This window comes from Jaculus jaculus, chromosome 7 (genome assembly GCF_020740685.1).
Source record: "Jaculus jaculus isolate mJacJac1 chromosome 7, mJacJac1.mat.Y.cur, whole genome shotgun sequence".
In the NCBI taxonomy this organism is placed as follows: Eukaryota; Metazoa; Chordata; class Mammalia; order Rodentia; family Dipodidae; genus Jaculus; species Jaculus jaculus.
In genome coordinates, this window is record NC_059108.1 from 142,214,130 (window position 1) to 142,233,962 (window position 19,833).

General features: G+C 48.5%; 3 protein-coding genes across 6 annotated transcripts in view; 1 reads left to right on the forward strand and 2 right to left on the reverse strand.

Moving 5' to 3' along the window:
* Positions 1-2,124, reverse strand: part of Ttll5 (tubulin tyrosine ligase like 5) — a 254,825-nt gene extending 252,701 nt beyond the window's left edge. Inside the window, 2 exon segments of the mRNA XM_045154327.1 lie at positions 384-551; positions 1,979-2,124. Of these exon segments, the coding sequence (XP_045010262.1) occupies positions 384-457 (74 nt within the window). The 5' untranslated portion in view covers positions 458-551; positions 1,979-2,124.
* An 81-nt stretch (positions 2,125-2,205) lies between these two features.
* On the forward strand, positions 2,206-12,828 carry Erg28 (ergosterol biosynthesis 28 homolog). 3 transcript variants are annotated; one of them, XM_045155401.1, is made up of 5 exons: positions 2,206-2,613; positions 4,532-4,691; positions 8,154-8,244; positions 11,832-11,950; positions 12,100-12,828. In XM_045155401.1, exons 2-5 carry the CDS (start codon positions 4,559-4,561, stop codon positions 12,162-12,164), a joined length of 408 nt encoding a protein of 135 aa, XP_045011336.1. In that variant the 5' UTR covers positions 2,206-2,613; positions 4,532-4,558; the 3' UTR covers positions 12,165-12,828. The 3 variants fall into 3 exon arrangements, with proteins under 3 accessions (XP_045011336.1, XP_004649453.1, XP_045011335.1); XM_004649396.2 differs by having other exon boundaries at positions 2,209-2,613; positions 12,085-12,828; XM_045155400.1 differs by lacking the exon at positions 2,206-2,613 and adding an exon at positions 2,632-2,887 and having other exon boundaries at positions 12,085-12,828.
* A 3,248-nt stretch (positions 12,829-16,076) lies between these two features.
* Positions 16,077-19,833, reverse strand: part of Flvcr2 (FLVCR heme transporter 2) — a 73,032-nt gene continuing 69,275 nt past the window's right edge. For both annotated transcript variants that reach the window (XM_045155086.1, XM_004649397.2), the window contains one exon: positions 16,077-17,683. In XM_045155086.1, coding sequence (XP_045011021.1) covers positions 17,609-17,683 — 75 coding nt within the window. In that variant the 3' untranslated portion in view covers positions 16,077-17,608. The remainder of the gene's footprint in view (positions 17,684-19,833) is intronic.

Genomic DNA, 19,833 nt, shown 5'->3' on the forward strand with positions numbered 1-19,833 from the left:
TACCACCATTTCATAACATCTAGAGCTGATACTCAAGGGCGTATCTGATAGCTAGTGGGACCTGAATAATAAGCTCTTGAATTAGAGCACAGATAGAAGCTAATAAATACCAAAGGCAGCCAGGTATGGTGGCACACACCTTTAATCTCAGCACTCAGGGAGCAGAGGTAGGAGGATCAACATGAGTTCAAGGCCACCCTGAGACTACAGAGTGAATTCCAGGTCAGCTTGAGCTAGAGTGAGACCCTACCCTTGAAAAAAAAGTAAATAAATAAATAGAATAAAATAAATACCAAAGGCAGGATACTAGAGAAAAAGAGTAGAAGAGAAGAAACTATTTTCCACCTGAAAAGCCCAAATCAGACTAGCGTGCTCATACTTACTCTTGGTTTACCAGGTCGTCATCCTCTGAGGATGATGCTGTTTCCTCCAGGTCCCGGGCCATCTCGACTGGCATTTCCTTTAGAGTTTGTCATGCAGTCAGCAGACACAGGCCTCAGAGACCATTGCTTGCAGTTTCACTGATCAGACAATATGGATGGCACTGATTCCTGCAAGAAAGTCAAGAGATCTCAAACACAAGGCAGTGGTCTATTTTGTGATTTTGCTGTAAATTTTTCATACACATGAGAAGGAATATTCCTAAATTGTGTACAACCTCTAGAAGTTTAGCTTCTATTACAATGTCTTGCATAAGACATAAAAATCAAGATCTTATTCAAACATCCTGCCTTTGCTTATCTGAAGTGCTGTTAAGTTACTAATTCTCAGTTGTTTCTACATATTAGATCTGCCATGCACCTAAAGAATAGATTGGCTTTACTTTTAGGGTGCTCTAAGGTATATGGTTGATGAATGAAAGCAAATCCTTTGCTAGATAAATCAGATCTGGATTCAAAATAAAAATCCAGGTTCAAGACCGTAATATTTATTTAGACTGTATAAGAAGAACATAGACTAAATGCTATCATGTTTGTAGTAAAAGTAATTCATCTGAATTAATGAAAATACTCCCCCCCCCAACCTAGGGTCATACAAATATGGGGGAATCAGTGACCTTTCAAACACTCTTAATATTACTCTCCTTTAATAAACACCAGAAAATTTGATGTGAATCTCAAATAGACACTAAAATTGGGTAATTTCCAACAATGCATTTCTAACTTAAAACTTTTTCCAAGGAGGAAAAACTATGTTTGCTGCTGTAGAGGTAACAGGAACCGCATATAAAGAAAATGAGCCAGGCGTGGCGGCGCACACCTCTGATCCCAGCACTTAGGATCGCCGTGAGTTCGAGGCTGCCCTGAGACTCCATAGTGAATTCCAGGTCAGCCTGGGCTACAGTGAAACCCTACCTTGAACAAAAGAAAAGAAAAGAAAGAAAAGGTTGAAATGACCATAATCCCATTACCCAAAGACGACCCCTTCATGACGACCTTTGCAAACTTTTATTTTTCGGGATGCATTCACATTATACAATAAGACAAGGGGGGGAAATAAAATGTAAACTGATCTCAGTCCCTACAGATCTTCAGCAGAAATACCGGCGGGATCTTAACAACCTCAGATACTCTCGAAGGAGGAGGAACCCTAAAGAGATCTCTCCATCCTCCCCCAAAACGTTAAGTCTCAAGTTAAACCAAAACCTGCAAGCAGGAAGAGATGTCAGCCAACCTTCGCAGAGCGTGGCGAGACCCGGCGCTCGTCAGACGAGGGACATTATTACCCTACGATGAGTCCTTGCCCTTCAGGGCTGTGACCCCCAGTTCCACCCTCAGCCCACCGCCCACCCCCTCAGCCCCCCCAATCCCAGGGAGGTCCGCAGGTGCTCCCGCGGGAAAAAGGACGCCGCCACTCCGCCGCAGCGATGGAGCCCGGCGCGCCCGGAAGCCAACAGCTGCTCCCGCGGGCTCGGAGAAGGGAAGTGCCGCGGCCGGCGCCCGCCCAGCCCCGGGAGCGCCCCGGCGCGGGCGTTTACCTGTGTCATCTTCCCATGGCTGCGGACGGGCAGGCGGGGAACGCGTTCTGCTTGACTTCTCTCCTTCCTTCCGCAGCCCGGCTCGCCACAGCCGCCGGAGGTAGCTTCCCCCGTTACTACAACAACCAACAAGCAACCGCCCCGCTCCGAACGACTGCGCAGGCGCCCGCCAGCGGCGCGGACAACGCACGGCTGCCGGCGCAGGCGGATGTCGTCACCGCGACGCGACTGCCGCGCGGGGCTCGGAAGCAGCACTCTCTCGGCCGAGGCAATCTTGGCTCCTTTTCTGCGCGTTTTCTCCACCCCATTAAGAAAAAAAAAAAGGCTGACTTCAACACCAAGCGCTCCACCACGGTCAACAAAAGGGTTTACGGCGTGAGCGGCGCAAGGGGGAGAGGCTTAAGGGAGCGGCAACCACTGATTGGCAGCACAGGGGTTCACTCCCTATCTCCTGCTCGAGCGAAATCGGGCCAGCCAATCAGAGCGAGGGCTGACGGGAGCGAGCCAATCCTGGAGCCGGACTGAGAGCGGGGGCGGGGACCAATGGCCCAGGTGGACTTGGGGTTGGAGCTGAGCTGAGGGGGGCTTGTTTGCGGTTGTGGCTGCAGCTGCAGTGCTGGGGGTGCGATCGCCAGGTAGGAGAGTTTGGAGTAGAGCGCAGATCCCTCTGTGCTTTCGCCTAGAAAGATCAGGGTTGGCTGGGAGGCTGCCTTTTGCGGGGACGGCGGGGGTGGAGGGTTCGAAAAGGAACTCGAAGATGGGGAGGGCTTGGTTGAAATTCTGGGAACGAAGGAATGGATGAATGGACAAGCAGTCGCAGTGAGCATGTCACCTGGCAGGAAGCCTTCACATTTCTCGTGTGATTCTCATGTCACCCTCGAAGTAGGAATCTGCACCCCCATTTTGTAGGTGAGAAAAGCGAGGCCACAAAGTACAAAAGACTTTTTCCAAGCCCGCGTTGCTACTGTGTGCTGAGACTAGGATCCCTCCTTCTCAACTCTTGAGTTCTGACATCACACCTGTCTATGCTGGGCTGGACCAGGGCAAAATTTGGGAATCGATGTTGTAAACTGTGGGGGCTCCTACGGTTCTGGGGTAATGAGGAATTAGCGACGTGTTGCAGAGATGTTAGGGCACTTCACCACATCTGCTGGGATTTCCAAAGCATGTGAGTTGGGGGCTGACCTTCAAGGGCAGCCCTACTGGGTGCATAGAGAGGAGGGTTGGTTTTTTATTTATTTATTTACTTGTTCAAACAAAAGCAAGAGAAAGTATAGACGTGCCAGGCACTCTTGCTGCTGCAAATGAATTCCACACACATATGCCACTTTTGTCATCTGGCTTTATGTCGGTTCTGCGGAATTGAACTAGTATAGGCAGGCTTTGTAAGTAAGAGTCTAACCAGTAAGCCATCTCCCCAGCCCCAGAGAGAGAGACAGAGAGCAGTTTCAAACTCTGGTTGTTCTTGCTTGCTGCTTTTGTTATTTGCTGGCTGTTTGGTGGCTTCTCTCTGCCTGGATCTGTGAAAAGGAGCCAGCGTCTTCCACCATTCATGGAACTTCCCCTGGATCTGTAAGCCTGAAATAAACCCCTTCCTCCCATAAAATGTCTAGTTGGATGTTCTGGATGTTCCTCCCTGTGACATGGAGCCGACTACAACAGGGCAATACTGAGCCTTGAGAAAATCACTGGAATTACTTGGAGAAATTACTTGCCACTTGCTGCAGGCTTTACTATTTATTCACCACCATTAGTGTGACTAAGCATGGAGACCCTTACCCAGAAATCCATCCCATTACGTTATGGCAGTATTTGTACATATTTGTTTGCTGTTTGTTTATTTGCTTACTTATTTTATACGCGTGGGAGAGAGAAAGAACCAGGACCTCTTGCTGCTACAAATGAGTGCCAAATGCTTGTGTACTTTTTGCATCCTGTTTACATGGGTGGCTTGGGAATTGACTGGATCTGGCAGACTTTGCAAGCAAGCACCTTTACCCACTGAGCCATCTTTCCAGCCCCTCCATTTTTTTTTAATTGTTTCCTTTCTTCACTTCATTTATTTTCTGCCAGAATTGATAATTCCACCCATTGTATTATTTAGCCTTTGTCACTGAGTAAAGATCAGGACAACTTGGTTTAGAGTAAATATTCATCACCGGTATGCTTACCCTGTGAAATAAAACTGGTATGGCAAGAAAACTTGAGGGGCGGGAGTGAGTGACCTAAAGGGCTAAGGGAAGAAATTATGAAGTGATTAGCCAACTTAGCTTAAGACTGCCCTCAGGAGAGGAACCCATGTTAACCACAGATGGGAGAGAGCTTGTCATTGATAGAGGTGCCTGCATCATGTCTTCTACCTTTCTTTCTAAGGTGAAGCACCCTCCTCTGAGAGGAGTCATGAGCTAAAGGGCTAAGGGAAGAAATTATGAAGTGATAAGCCAACTTAGCTTAAGACTGCCCTCAGAAGAGGAACCCAGGTTAACCACAGATGGGAGAGAGCTTGTCATTGATAGAGGTGCCTGCATCATGTCTTCTACCTTTCTTTCTAAGGTGAAGCACCCTTCTCTGAGAGGAGTCATGAGCCGCTTCCTGAATGTATTACGAAGCTGGCTAGTGATGGTGTCCATCATAGCTATGGGGAACACACTCCAGAGCTTCCGAGACCACACCTTCCTCTATGAAAAACTCTACACTGGCAAGCCAAACCTTGGTAAGTAATCAGAGAACCAGCTGGGCATTTGGGTGAGTACTTGTGATCCCAGCACTCTGGAGGCTGAGGCAGGAAGAATGAGACTTCAAGGCCAGCCAGGACTGTGTGTGTGTGATGCTGTTGATAGACAAGAAAAGAATTTAAAGATGTGCATTCTGTGTAAGAGTAAACCTAGCCATTGATTCCCAACCCAGGTTATACATCAGAACAACCCAAAGTATTAAAAATTAACCAAAGCACCAATGCAAATCCAATGACTCAACGGAGGAGAGGCCCAGGAATCCAGTTCCTAAAAGACTCCAGGTGGTTCTGATGCTGCCTAATCTGCCCTTTAGTAACCACTAGGGTAATAGACTTTGTGAACAGCACTTGACTCTTTTCCCCCCAAACTTCTCTGGATACCTTTTCATTTGAGACTGCCCTGAACAATGTGTGTGCAGAGAAACACGTGGGAAGACAAGCAGAATGACTGCTGACTGTGGGATGCCCATTCAAAAGCCAGGAAGTCTTTCGTTGTACGTCAGAGCTCTCATTAGAACTCAGGCATGGCTTCCACAGCTTATAGTCCATATTGCAGGTGAACAGTTAGTCACCCACGGTCTTCTTCTCCAACTGGGGTGTAGTCCCTGAGTGGCTATCCCAAGTCCCTCCAAGTTGATCTCCCCAGCTCCTAGAGGCCTTGCCCAGCTCCCCAGCTCGAGAACATTAGTACTCTACAGCTTGCACCTCCTCCATTGATGGGGGGCAGTAGCTGGAGCCACAGCAACAGTTGACAGATCTGTGTCACATTCATAGCTGACCCAGATCCGGGCTCTGACCTAGCTCATTTCTCTGCAACACCTGGGTATACAATGAAATTAAGCAGGCTGAGGCATATTTTGAACAAAGTTCAACTATCATAGGAGTCAAGAACCTGGAGAAGTGAACAGAAAAATTGTCTTTCCCCTCAAATGATTCCCATCAGTGATGATGGAACCTGTATACACAGGACTTTAGAAGTCATTTGCTCTTACCCTTTGAATTTTAAGTTGAGACAGAAGCCCAAAGGCTTAGGACCTCCTAGAGAGAGCAGCCTGCAGAGTTTCGTTCAGCCCCGCTCTGGTTAGGCCTGGGAAGGACGCCATTCATCTATCTCCAGCTGGAAAAGTTCCTTCTGTCTTTTCATTAGAAAAGCTATCAACTTTGTTTTTAAAGAATGTACCTCTAGCCGGGCGTGGTGGCGCACGTCTTTAATCCCAGCACTCGGGAGGCAGAGGTAGGAGGATCACCGTGAGTTCGAGGCCACCCTGAGACTACATAGTTAATTCCAGGTCAGCCTGGACCAGGGTGAGACCCTACCTCGAAAAACCAAAAAAAAAAAAGAATGTACCTCTAGCTGGGCATGGCATACATCTTTAACCCTAGCACTTGGGAGCATTGCTGTGGGTTTGAGGCCAGCTTGAGACTACATGATGAATTCCAGGTCAGCCTGGGCTACAGCAAAATTCTACATCAAAAAAAAAAAAAAAAATGAGAAGAAGAAGAAGAGGGCTGGAGAGATGGCTTAACAGTTAAGCGCTTGCCTGTGAAGCCTAAGGACCCCGGTTCGAGGCTCGGTTCCCCAGGTCCCACATTAGCCAGATGCACAAGGGGGCGCACATATCTGGAGTTCATTTCCAGAGGCTGGAAGCCCTGGCACGCCCATTCCCTCTCTCTCCCTCTATCTGTCTTTCTCTCTGTGTCTGTCGCTCTCAAATAAATGAATAAATAAATAAATTTAAAAAAAGAAGAAGAACAGTGACAGCCAGGCATTATGGTGCATGCCTTTAGTCCCAGTCCTCAGGAGGCAGATGTAGGAGGATCACTGTGAGTTCAGAGCCACCCTGGGACCATGGAGTGAGTTCCAGGTCAGCCTCAGGTACAGCAAGACCCAACTCCCCCCCCCCAAAAAAAAAAAAAAAAAAAACGCAAAGAATATGTAGCTTCACTCAGGCACAGTAGCACATGCCAGTAATCCCAGCATTCAAAGGCACAGGCAGGAGGATTGTAGCAAGTTTGAGGTCTGTCTGGTCTATGATAGCAAGTTCAAGGCTGGCCAAGGCTACATAATGAGACCTTGTCTCAAGAAGAGAAAAAGAATGTAGTCCTACAGGACTAATGATAGATACCTGGTTAGCATGCAGAATTTTTTTCTCCTACTGTCTAAAAGGTCTTTGGTGTGAATTCGGCAGAGCTGTCTGCATTTCCAAAAGCTAGAGAATCTTCAACCCAAGTAAATATTAGTAGACCTTTTAACTGTCAGACTTGTCCTTTGACTTTTTTTTTTTCCCCAGTACTGAAGATCAAACTCAGGCACTGAACCACTGTGGTATACACCCGACTCCCTTGAAAGTTCTCTTTGCTCAATAAGAAGTGGGCCAACAAAATAAGTCGTCATGTTTTTACTGTTTCATCATTTCTAAACCACAGGGTGCCTTAGATCGACAGCTGTACATTTAAATCATCCGAGCAGGGAGTTTTAGAAAATACTCATGCCTTGCATAGCCTGCCGGCCTGGATTCAATTCCCCAGTACCCTAAAGTCACATGCACAAAGTAGCACATGCATCTGGAGTTTGTTTGCAGCAGCAAGAGACCCTGGTGTGTACATTCTTTCTCTCTATCCTTATGAATAAATAATTTTGTTGTTAAAAAAAAAAGAAAGAAAAGAAATTACTCATGCAAGCTGTGTGTGATGGCTCATGCCCTTAATCCCAGCACTCAAAAGGCAGAGGTAGGAGGATCGTTGTGAGTTTGAGGCCACCCTGAGACTACATAGTGAATTCCAGGTTAGCCTGAGCTAGAGTGAGACTCTACCTCAAAAAACAAAAACAAGAAAGAAATGAAAAAAAGAAAAGACTCATGTTAGGACCCACCTCCAGAGAGGATAGCATAACTGGTCTAGTGCCTGGACCTTGGAAATGATACCAAACTCCTTCAGATACCAGTACCGCCCTGGGTCAAGTGCTACTGTTACGGTAAAATATCACCCATATTAATATAACAGTGTCACAGTGAACCACCAAGAGCAGAATGCTCCCAGAAATCACCAAATAAATAGCCTTGTTACTCTTCCCTGGGCACAAGAAGCCTGCCTTGGCCTTTGTCCAAACATCAGTCCACCCAGGGACTTAGACCTCTTAAAGACCATGTCTGAAAGGCACCTAGAATGGTCTCATCTGGTTCAGCCTAGAAAGTCTACTGGCTTCCCGGGCATCTTGTATAAACAGATGCATCTCTGTAGCATTCCCTCCAACTGTAGACATCTAAAGATCTGAGCCACTCGCAGAATTCCTTCCATTCCTCAGGGTCGCACCCCCCTCCAGGCACAGGGAAGCCAGGCTCAGCTGCCAGCCCCAAGTCACTGGGGAAATAGGAAGAGTTTAGGAGGAACCGCAGCCTGCCCCTTCTCAACATGTGTGCTTTCTGTGTTCTCACTCCTCAGTGAATGGCCTCCAAGCTCGGACCTTTGGGATCTGGACACTGCTTTCATCAGTGATTCGCTGTCTGTGTGCTATTGATATCCACAACAAGACGTACGTAAGGGAAGGAAGAGCACTGGCATCTTTTTGTAGGAAATCATGTGCCAGGCATACCCGCTGCCCATTGTTGGAAAATAAAAGGCCAAAAAAGGTCCATTCCTTCCAGGTCTAAAACCCACAATAGCAGTAGACCTAACAGGTGTTTAAAAGTTGAGCCTTTCCTGGAGTTGACGAGGCCAACAGCCAGTGGTCTGCACCCCACGCCTCTGCTGTAGTAAAGAACCAGCTTCCTGGGGCTAGGGAGAAGCTCGGTGGCAAAGCATTTGCTGCCCAGCATGAGGACTTCAGTCTGGATCCTCGGCACCTGCATAAATGCCAGGCCTGGTAGTGCACTCCTATAATCCCAGTGCTCAGGTGGTGGAGACAGGAGGATCCCGGGGACAAGCTGGCCAGCCAGACAAGCAGAAACTGAGCTCTGGGTTCAGTGGAAGACTCTGTCTCAAAAAAATAAGATGAAGCGGGAGATGCCCAATGTCAGCCTCTTAACACTCACACCCCCCTGTGTGCACAGATGTACCCACTCAGTATACAAACGGGCATATACATGCCACGAGAAAAGAAGAACTCACCTCCTATTAGAGTGGTGTGCTCTGGTTTTTTGCCTTCAAGTTTTTATCATGTAGTACTAAGGATCAAATCTAGGGTCTTGAGCATGATAGGCAAATGTTCTACCACAGAGCTGCATCCCCAGCCCCACAAATACCCTTTTCACGTTCCTCCTTAAGCAGGAATGTTAAATTTCAATCCATGAAGAGAGGAACATGCAAGTCAGCTGGTGGATGGATGTTCATGCAGAGTCAGTAGGTAAGGGTGAAAGCCTGGATGCTGCCCCTCCAAAGGTACTGAGAGAGGCTGGAACAGTTGCAGGCAAGCCTAACATCTAGATAATGCCATAACCTGCTCTGGCCACTGGAGGGGGCCCAAGCTTTCTTCCCACAGTGTTCATCTCAGTGGAGGTGGAAACACTGCTCCACTCACTGGATGAACCTATCAAAAGGCCAACCTCACAATGAAATATTTTTATGTTATGTATATCCCCTCAGCATCTGGGGAAGAGAGGCGGCAAAAAATATTCATGGATCTCCCTAATTCTGGCAGGAACTTTCACTGCACGACCTTGACTGAACCTCCCAGCAACCCTGGGAGGTAGTGATTTTCATTACGGATTTTGCCATTTAAATATTAGAAACTCAATTATCTTAAACTGAGGAAGACCTGACTCAAGTGGGATTTGAAGCAAGGTTATTAGTCCTTTGATCTCTCCAGATTTATTTTTTTAATTTTTTTTTTTTCAACTTGAAACTGTGGTTTACATGTCCTAGATTGGCCACGTATTTTTAGAAGCAGTGTGGTTTAGAGGAAACTGCCTGGGGCCAAAAAGGAAAACAAGGGAAATGCATCTTGGTCTTGGTTTTATAGTTCATGATTTACTTTCTCTGCACCTTGGTCTCTGTGTCTATAAAATGATAATAAATAGTTGTTCTGCCTCTTGGGGTGACTGAAAGGAATGGAGGATTGAGTCATCATTTTGAGACTTTTACCATGATGAGGAACTGCTGACAGGTAAAAAGATGAGTCTTCTGTTTGCTTTGCTTTGGGAGTGAGCACAGAATTCACATTGATCCTTAACTCTGTTACCCATTCACTTGTCCCCTCTCCCACCCAAGGACAGCTGTCCATGCTGACTTAATATTTCTAGTTCTTTCTAGCTTAGGACTTTGATCCATGGACTCCTGATATTCCTTCCTCAACTAGAAGCTCAGCATGGGCACATACCCCCTGCCTGTTGCTCAATACATAACAACGCGCCGAATAATCAAAACCAAATTTAAGATGCTAGTTACTTCTCCAGGCAGGAGAAAGGGATCAGGGAAGGATAAGAATGCATGTGTTTCACTTACCTGTGACTTTTTTTATTTCTTTGTAATATTTATCTCTTAGGACAGAAGTATCCAGTTGTGAATATAGCTCAGTGGCAAAACCCTGATCTAGCACTCATGAGGTCCTGAATTGGATCCCCAGAACCACAAAAAAGACAAGTATCTGAAACAGAAATGTCCAAGTGTTAAGACTAATGGAGCTGAGAGTTTGTTGCATTGTTTCATTATAGTTTGCTGTCATTGTTTATCTGAAACATTTCCCCATGGTTTTTTTTTTTTTTTTTTTTTTTTTCTTCGAGGTAGGGTCTCACCCTGGCTCAGGCTGACCTGGAATTCACTATGTAGTCTCAGGGTGGCCTCGAACTCTCGGCAATCTTCCTACCTCTGCCTCCCAAGTACTGGGATTAAAGGCATGCGCCACCACGCCCGGCTCTCCCCATGGTTTTTAAGTTTCAGAGTTTAATGAAATGAAAATGGGTATCGGCAGGCCAAGCGACCAGCCAGCCATCAGCCTATCTCTTCTCCACCTCAGCCAACAGTGAGGAGCAGGCTGGAGAGATTGTTTAGTGGTTAAGCACTTGCCTGTGAAGCCTAAGGACCCCAGTTCGAGGCTTGATTCCCCAGGACCCACGTTAGCCAGATGCACAAAGGGGCGCACGCATCTGGAGTTCGTTTGTAGTGGCTGGAGGCCCTGGCGCGCCCATTCTCTCTCTTCCGCTCTCTATCTGCCTCTTCCTCTCTCTGTTGCTCTCAAATAAATAAATAAAAATAAACAAAAAAAAATTTTTTTTAAGTGAGGAGCAAGTTCTGCTCATGGAGTTGTTACCATGTCCTCCATCAGACCATTTTTTTTTAATTTTATATTTATTTTTTGATTTATAGGCAGCGAGACAGACAGAGAATGGCTGCACCAGGGCCTCCAGCCACTGCAAACGAACTCCAGACGCATGTTCCACTTTGTGCATCTGGCTTGCGTGGGCACTAGGGAATCAGACCTGGGTCCTTAGGCGATGATCTTAACTGCTAAGCCATCCCTCCGGCCCCATTGGACTTCTTCTTTTTTACATAAAGTAACTGCAAGAGCATCTGAAAGCCCCAGAGATGTCTTATTATGCATTCAAGAAATTCATTCTCCAGCTTCTGTCGTATAAACTGGCAGTGCATAACCAGACCCTGCCTGACAGGGAGGCTCAGACTACAAAGTTTGCTGATCTACACAAGAATCTAAATGAGCCGGGCGTGGTGGCACACGCCTTTATCCCCAGCACTAAGGAGGCAGAGGTAGAAGGATCACCATGAGTTCAAGGCCACCCTGAGAATACATAGTGAATTCCAAGTCTGCCTGAGCTAGAGCTAGAGTGAGACCCTGCCTCACAAAACCAAAGATCTCAATGTGCCTGGTCCAAACAAGCCTCTGCTTCTCGGGATTGTCGACAGCTAGACTGCCGAGGTTGCATTTTCTCTAGCTTGCTGAGACACGGAGGCCCACTCTGGCTGCTCCGACCCCTTCTTCAGATTAACCTGGAAAATCTTCAGTTCTTGCCCTAGGAGAGAACAAATTGATGTGATTAAATAGCCAGGTGTTTCCGAAGGACAAGTATCCTTTCTCAAGCCACAGTGAGCTCCCCTGTGTCCAGTCAGCTAACCGTGTGCAGTTAACAAGCAGTAACTTGGGTTCTCATCTCTGCCCTCTCCCCACAGGCTCTATCACATCACACTGTGGACCTTCCTCCTCGCCCTGGGCCACTTCCTCTCCGAGCTGTTTGTGTTCGGAACTGCCGCTCCCACGATTGGTGTTCTGGCACCCCTGATGGTGGCAAGTAAGTACCCAGCCACCCTAGACCGCCCACAACAACTGTGCCAGCACTGGGGCTGGCACAGAGAGTAGATGCACCAGAGTTCTAAGAGGGGGGCTGCGCTTATGGGCACCACTAACCAGCTGTCTGTGTTCAAGGTTTCTCTATCGTAGGCATGCTAGTGGGGCTGCGGTACCTGGAAGCAGAACCAGGATCCAGGCAGAAGAAGAGGAACTGAGTCCAGCCTTGCCACCTGCAGGGCTTCACCATCGTCCTCCTCTGCGCCCTTGATCTTCATCCTCTGTCCTTCCATTGGTTCTTCTTGGCTCCATCCCCAGCCCCTTTCTCCACTTTTAGTCTCTTAAGCCTTTGGGGTTTGTTTGGTTGTTTTTTTTTTTTTCACATTTAAAAATGTTTAAGATACTCATACAGAAGCTCTATTAACACGTATGTATAATTGAAAGTATTCTTTAACTCCATCCAAGTGAGGGATCCCTCACAAGCCCACCACATGTCCTCCTGCCTGTAGCCCACTCAAGGCTCCCATTTCAGGCCTGCTTATTTTGTTTTTCTTTTTATTTCCTTTTCTCGGTTTGACTTGTATGCTGGAAACATGATAACTGTGAAACTCCAAGCTGCTGCCCACCCAGAGCAGCTGTGACCAAGGGCTGCTTCAAGGGGCTGTCCATGCACAGCAGGCTCCCCTGCTGCTGGACCCAAGACTCTCAACCACCCCAGGGGCAGGCACATCTTCCAAGAAGGGCTCCTGTGTGGGGGCAGGACCATGGCTCCTCCTCATCTACAGGGGGATGAGGGTTGGAAGAGTCTGGGCTGTTTTTAGACCTTCTGGTCAGCTGTATTTGTGTAACGAATTTTGTAATAAATGCAAAACTCTGCTCTAATCAATCCTTGTACCTTGACCTCCCCTTAAAAAGCCCCAACACCCTCCTTGACCATTGAGACAGGAGAATCACAGCTTTCTGCCTCATTACACCTACTACAGAGTAATACAGCACAAACCCAGGCAAACCTGGCCACCTCCAGTTACTTATTGCCTCTTGCCTGCTTTTTGGTTTTTCGAGGTAGGATCTCACTCTGGTCCAGGCTGACCTGGAATTAACTCTGTAGCCTCAGGGTGGCCTTGAACTCATGGTGATCCTCCTACCTCTGCCTCCCAAGTGCTGGGATTAAAGGCGTGCGCCACCACACCCAGCTTCTCTGGTATTCTTGAAGCCAGATCGTCCTCTTCGTCCTCATCTTCAAAATTCTACATTCACAACTCAACAGTCATTTTCTTCCTAGAGAAGAAATAGGTTTGTTCTTTTTTTTCCTTGAGTAGAGTCTTACTCTAATCCAGGCTGACCTGGAATTCCCTATATAGTCTCAGGGTGGCCTCGAACTCATGGCAATCGTCCTACCTCTGCCTCCCAAGTGCTGGGATTAAAGGCGTGCATCACCACACCCGGCTAAGAAGTAGATTCTTGAGCACACAGCGCAAGCAGCATGGAAGAAACGGCTGTGCGATCATAACAAGAAGCCACAGATAATGCACCAACACGGACAGTTGTCTCCTGACCTAGATAGAAGGCCACCACGTGCTGGGCCACCCACACACTGTGTATACTTGAAAAGCTACTCATCCGTTCAATAAATATCTGTTGACTTCTCCATACGTCACGCACAGGGCACAGAAATGAAGCACGCACACGCACACACACGGCACCCCTGCTCCTGCGGGCCTCATGTTGTAGTCAAGGTAACTGGCTCCACAAGCCAGCCAAAGAAGTAACTTCAGAAGACTTCTGCAGAAAAAAACACAGTGTTTTGACCAAGAAGAGGTGGGGGAACAGAAGGTCACTGGATCAGAAAGGTCTGAGTAGATCCAAAAGGTCTCCCTGAGCTGGGGTTTCAGCTGAGACTCATGTCTAGAAGCCAGATGTTGTCAGATATAAAGAAGGCATTCGTGGCAAAAGGAGCTGCAGCAACTGGGCAGCAGAAACAGTCTTGTTCAAGGAGGGAGATCAGCGCAATGACAGTGGTGACAAGTTAGGGCGTTAAAGGCAGAAGATCAGAAGGGGAGATGTGGTATAGAGGATGGGTGATGCTTATTTGTACGTAAAAATACACTGGAGCCGAGCATGGTGGTGCACACCTTTAATCCCAGCCCTCGGGAGGTCAAGGTAGGGGGATCCCTGAAGATCGAGGCCAGCCTGAGATGACGGAGAGTCAGATGAATGAAATCTACCTTGGATGACCTTGAACAGTAAACATAGCATGGCCTACATGACCAAAAAGTTAAGAGGACCGTAGGTTTCAGGAATCATTTAATCAAGAAGATTCTGGGGGCTGGAGAGATGGCTTAGCAGTTAAGCGCTTGCCTGTGAAGCCTAAGGACCCCGGTTCAAGGCTCGGTTCCCCAGGTCCCACGTTAGCCGGATGCACAAGGGCGCGCACGTGTCTGGAGTTCGTTTGCAGAGGCTGGAGGCCCTGGCGTGCCCATTCTCTCTCTCTCCCTCTATCTGTCTTTCTCTCTGTGTCTGTCTCTCAAATAAATATTTTTTTAAAAATAGTAAAAAAAAAAAAAGATTCAGGCTTCCTGTCACTGCAGTTCTGTCAGCTCTGCCCGCAGCTTCCTGGGGCGGCTGCTGCTACAGAGTCAAGAGAAGGCAGCAGTCCCAGGCCTTACGTCCCCACTGCGCCATAGGAAAACAGCTCAATGGCAAGAATTCTCTTTGCCCAGTTAGCTATAAAAAGGGAGGCAGTAAGGGCTGGAAAGACAGCTTAGCAGTTAACGCACTTGCCTGTGAAGCCTAAGGACCCAGGTTCGATCCCCCAGGACCCACATAAGCCAAATGCATAAGGTGGCGCATGTATCTGGAGTTCATTTGCACTGGCTGGAGGCCCTGGTGTGCCCATTCTGTCTTCCCCTGTCTCTTCCTCTCTCTCAAATAAATATATATTTTTTAAAGAAGGCAGTAAGAAAAGCATTGATTTTCTGAAGTTAACATTTGAATGTAGACCAGCTAAGATTGCATGGATATGAAAAGATGTGGGTCCCTTAAGCATGTATCATAGCAATATGATGGCGTGTAAGTAAAGACAAAACCCAGAAGGACCTAAAGAGAACGCAGGCACAGTGCTTAACAGGTACGACTGACTATCGCATTTCTTCACAGGCGGCCTCTGTCCCTTCCCAGTGATTTAAAGTGGAATCGTTGTCTTTATCTAGTGAAGGATTGCTCAGAAATACATTTCCAGAGTGCACAGTGCAGCCCTTGCAGGCGGGGAAGAGTGTAAAAGTGACAGTAGTAAGCACCTCCGTGTAAGCGACGCAAGTTGAACATTGTAGGGTGGGAGGGGTCGCAGGAAAGAGGACAGATCAGGAGAAAATCAACCCAGAAGTGCCAAGGTCACAGCTAAGCTGTGGACACTGGCCAGAGCAAGCCGGCGTGGGGCGGGGTGTCCAGAGATCACACACTTCAGCTGTCCTTTGAAGCTGAGCCAAAGACAACAGTGGGTCATCTCACTGCGGGGAGGAGGGGTGGTCACATTCTAACATGCACACAATAGGGAAAGAGGTCAAGGTCACAGGCTGGCCACTGAGTTGCATCTCCCGTGTAGGCAGACAGGAACCTTTACTGGTTTTTTTTTAAAAACTCACCAGGATGTTACACCCCCTGTCAACAGAGAACAGACCATCCTGTGGGGGCCGCAGCTCCTGCTCTTCTAGCTCCGGGCCCCACCCGCCCCCTCCGCCCTCCCCACAACTCAGAAAATGCCAAAAGCACTTCGTGCCCCCTTAAATACCTGAGAGGCCACTTTGAGAATCTTCTTGCTTCATTTTACCATTGGCGTGTGAATGGCATGTGTGTGGGGTCAGAAGACGGCTTCGGCACTGGTCCTCCCTCCCGTGTACCCCGTTTGAGGCAGAGTTTCTCACGTCGAGCTCCCGGTCTGCAATTCTCTGTGCTTGCCACAGGCTCCCCGGAAACCGTCTCCACCTCCATCTTGCCGTGAGCATCGCCGTGCTGGGATCACACTGGCCCACCCGTGGCCTCCCCACAGCTCCCTACTGTTTACATGGGATCTGGGAACTGAACTCAAGGTACTCCAGCTTGAGGGATGAGCATTTTATCCACTGAGCCATCTCTCCAGTCCCACTCTGACAAATTTTATTGCCTTAAAAATATCTGGTATTACAAACAAAATACTAATTAAGTTTTGAAAAGAAAGCAGTGGATGCGGTAAACATGTTAATCCATTTGAGCAGTTGAGGAATACACACCTTCCACCTGACAAATAAGGTATGTCACACCTCCCTTCTACTCCTAATACCCTTCCACCAGGTGACGCATTCCTTGCTCATACCTGTACACACAAGCACACATGGTGTCCTCTGGCAGTAGCCCAAGCCCCCTGGCATTACAGGTAGTCCAGGCTGCTCTGATATCCCAGAAGCCAAGACAGTGGCCACAGCCAGACAGCACAGTGGTCATGCGCACCGTTGCTCACAAGGCACAGAAAAAATGACCACTTTCTCTTACTTAAGGGGAGATTACGGGAGCTCATGAGTAGAATCAGACAACTGGCTAGACAAGAAAGGAGGTCATTTGAAACTTGTTGAAAGGGAATCTGGACAAAGATTTTTGCAGGGCCGGGGACAAATACTGTCCACAGCGTACATGAGATATGCTTAACTGAAACAGACTATCCATTTCAAGAGGCACCTTCCGCCTGTCATATCCCAGGAGCTCCTTGGGTGTCAGAGTAGAATGAGTGAGTTTAGGTCTCAGCAAAGGTTAGAACCAGTTGGCTATAATTTCTCCTTCAGGATAACGTGAGCACCTGGGCTGACGTCTGGGTTTCCCAGTATGTCATCCAAATCAAGGCACACTGAATGGCCTGGGTCACACCAAAGCCCCTGGTATTTCTCTCTTGTAGGAACACAGCCGCCCAGCCCAACTCAAGCTACCAGAGTTCCCGAGTGTGAAGCTCTACCAATACATGATAGCCCTAAGCACAGATCAGTTTCTCCTCATGACCACAAGCAGGTTTTTGTTGGGTTTATTGGTGTTCGGGCTCATCGGCTCTGAGGAAAGAGCGTCTGGAAAGAGCGTCTGGAGACGACTGCAGCCTTGGGCCAGGCGGAGTCCGGCTGGGTTTCCCTGGTGGAGCTGACCGAGGCTGGAGGCCGTTCCCATCATGCTTCTTCATTGTGACCCGGGAATGTCGCAGGCAGAAAGCTTGCCCTTCTTAGTAATCATTGGGCCTCATGGGAGGGCCTTAAGACACTAGAAAAAGTTAATATCCTAAATAAGCTTTCTTGTGATAATTTTGCAAGCGTTCTCCATGAGAGAAGAAGGGATGGGAAGAGTTAAGGAGCTAAGCCAGGATCAGCTCCATCACTGCCACCAGCCTCTCCCAGCACCAGCCCTTCACCTCGGAGGGGAGGAGGACAGGAGTCTCATCGGCATTTGGAGAAAGGTGCGATTTTCCCCGGCTAAGCCATCCCAGCTCTTGAGTGGGTTCCAGGAGACACAGGCAACTCCATGCAAGCGTCGGGTGTTGCAGCCGCTTCCCTCCAACCGCTCCCGGAGTGAAGAGCTTTGCGCTGCCAGTGAGAGCCGGGGGGGACCAGGAGGGGAGCGTCTGTGTTCCCTGAGTCGGTGCTACTCTTCCTCCTCAGAAATGATCCTCTGACAAGACAGTGGGCGCCTTGCTGGTGTTGCTCTCCTCCTCCTCCTCTTCCGGCACTTTCTACAAGGCAAAGAAAGCGGGCATCCCTGGGGTTAAAAGGCCCAGGTCCTCACCATGGCTGAAACAGCTACCTGTCCATGGCTCAAACCTGTGTGAGTACAAGAACCACAGGCCCCTCGAGAGCAAATGGAACAAGAAAACAATCGCTGCTCAAGTGGGCTCCCCCACCATCACCACGCATCAGGAGGAGCAAGGCCAGCTTCCTAAAACACCAGGACCTCTTGACATTGCATTCTCCTGTCCCTCCTACGCCCATAGTCAACTCACCCCCACGCACCAGCAACTAGCTGTCCCGGGTGTCAAGTCGGTGGCTACCTCCGAGTTCCCAGCTACCCCTGGTGCTGAGGGAGCCCCCAAGATAAGAGGTATACACCATCCATGGGATGGATGTCACAGAGGAAATGTTGAAGTATCCTGCCTAACTGCATATACAAGCTCAATAGGCAGGCCACTACACGATATTTGTTTTTGTTTTGTTTTTTTCGAGGTAAGGTCTCACTTTAGCTCGGGCTGACCTGGAATTCTCTATGTAGTCTCAGGGTGGCCTCGAACTCACGGTGATCCTCCTACCTCTGCCTCCCGAGTGCTGGGATTAAAGGCGTGCGCCACCACGTCCAGCTCGATATTTGTAGGAGGGGAAAAAAACTGCAAACAAATTTGGCCTGGCTTTCTTGGGGAAGGATGGCACAAAGTTCATTTATAGGAAATTTGGCTCACACATGTAAGTAAGTTGGCATGGTAGTTTGAATGGATGTCCCCCAGTAGATTCAGGCGTTTTATTCAAGCTTGTGACTTGGTGTCACTGTGGGTAGATCCTAGGGTCCATCCCTAAGGTGTGGGGGCGGGTCTGCACTCCAGCCTGAGGTAGGCAGAGCGCAAGCTCTGCCTGGGTTCCTGGAGTGTGTTTGTTTGTGGGGTTGGTGGTGGTTTTTCTTTCTCTCCTTGGACTTGTGAAAGGGGGTCGGCTTCTTTCACTGTTATGCAACATCCCCTGGATCTGTAATAAATCCCACTCCTCCCATAAACTGTGTCTGGTCTGGGGGTTTGTCCCAGTCACGTGAAGCTGGGTTGGGTTGGGACTAAATATGGTCTGGAAAGTCTCCTGGTACATGCTGCCAACTTAGGCATTTGGCTGTCTTCTAATTAGCAAGAAGGCCTTGGGCACAGACAGCCCTGCAGAGTTGTACCACTCACGGCCCACAGAGCAGGTGTGGGGCCAAGCCAGAGATCAGTGCCAGCTGGATGAATGGGGCTTTCTTCCCCAGGAGTGCCTCGTGGCGTCCATGGAAGGGGCCACAGCTGTAGGAACGTGGCCTTCTCAGTTTCAGTCTTACTGCCTTGTGGAGCACTGGGTCAGTATTAGCCATAAGGAGCCTTCCTTTACACAACCTATGTGTCACTCGGTAGTCAACGCCATGCAGCACACGCGTGCTTGCCTCCTCGGGGCCATCCCCTCCCTCAAAGCGGAAGCAGGATGGAAGGGAGCGGGGGAGGCCCAGCTACTGTCTAGGTGCTCGAAGTAAAGTGGAAACCCAAAGCAAGGAAATGTTCATAATCAGAGTCCAGTCATGCCCCCTCTCCCAGAAGCTCTTCTCTCTTATTACATAAACCGTCCATCTCCCAGATGCCAGTGAGCTCCAGAAACATGCAGCAAATCATCCAGGAATGTAAGACAGCTGAGTGCTGTTACAGGGACCTACGGCTCCTGGTCCTATGCCATGCTATATCCAAACTCTCATGTGCAAAGAGACTGAGTCAAAAACTGCAACTCTGCAGGGAGCTGGCTGCAAAAAGAGTAAAGTGATTACAACAACCAGAAAAGTAAACAAGACAGAAATGTGCATCTGTTAGACAGAAGGTTGAAGTAGGGAGTAACTGTATGGAAAGTCTGTCAAGCTACACTAAGTAAATACATGGAGCAGAAAATGAAACCTATAGAAGCATATGCACAGATCATAGCCCTGTGAAATAGACCAACATGGGCTGGAGGGATGGCCTAGCGGTTAAGGCGTTTGCCTGCAGAGCCAAAGGACCCAGGTTCAATTCCCCAGGACCCACGTTAGCCAGATGCACAAGGGGGCACATGCGTCTGGGGTTCGTTTGCAGTGACTGGAGGCCCTTGCATACCTATTCTCATTCTCTCTCTCTCT

What these genes read in the sequence shown, in the direction of transcription:
- Erg28 (XM_004649396.2), top strand. Translation starts at nt 4,559, where the DNA reads ATGAGCCGCTTCCTGAATGTATTACGAAGCTGGCTAGTGATGGTGTCC. An exon ending in CACTGGCAAGCCAAACCTTG is followed by an intron (nt 4,692 to 8,153) that starts GTAAGTAATCAG and finishes CTCACTCCTCAG; the next exon opens with TGAATGGCCTCCAAGCTCGG. An exon ending in GGCACCCCTGATGGTGGCAA is followed by an intron (nt 11,951 to 12,084) that starts GTAAGTACCCAG and finishes TCTGTGTTCAAG; the next exon opens with GTTTCTCTATCGTAGGCATG.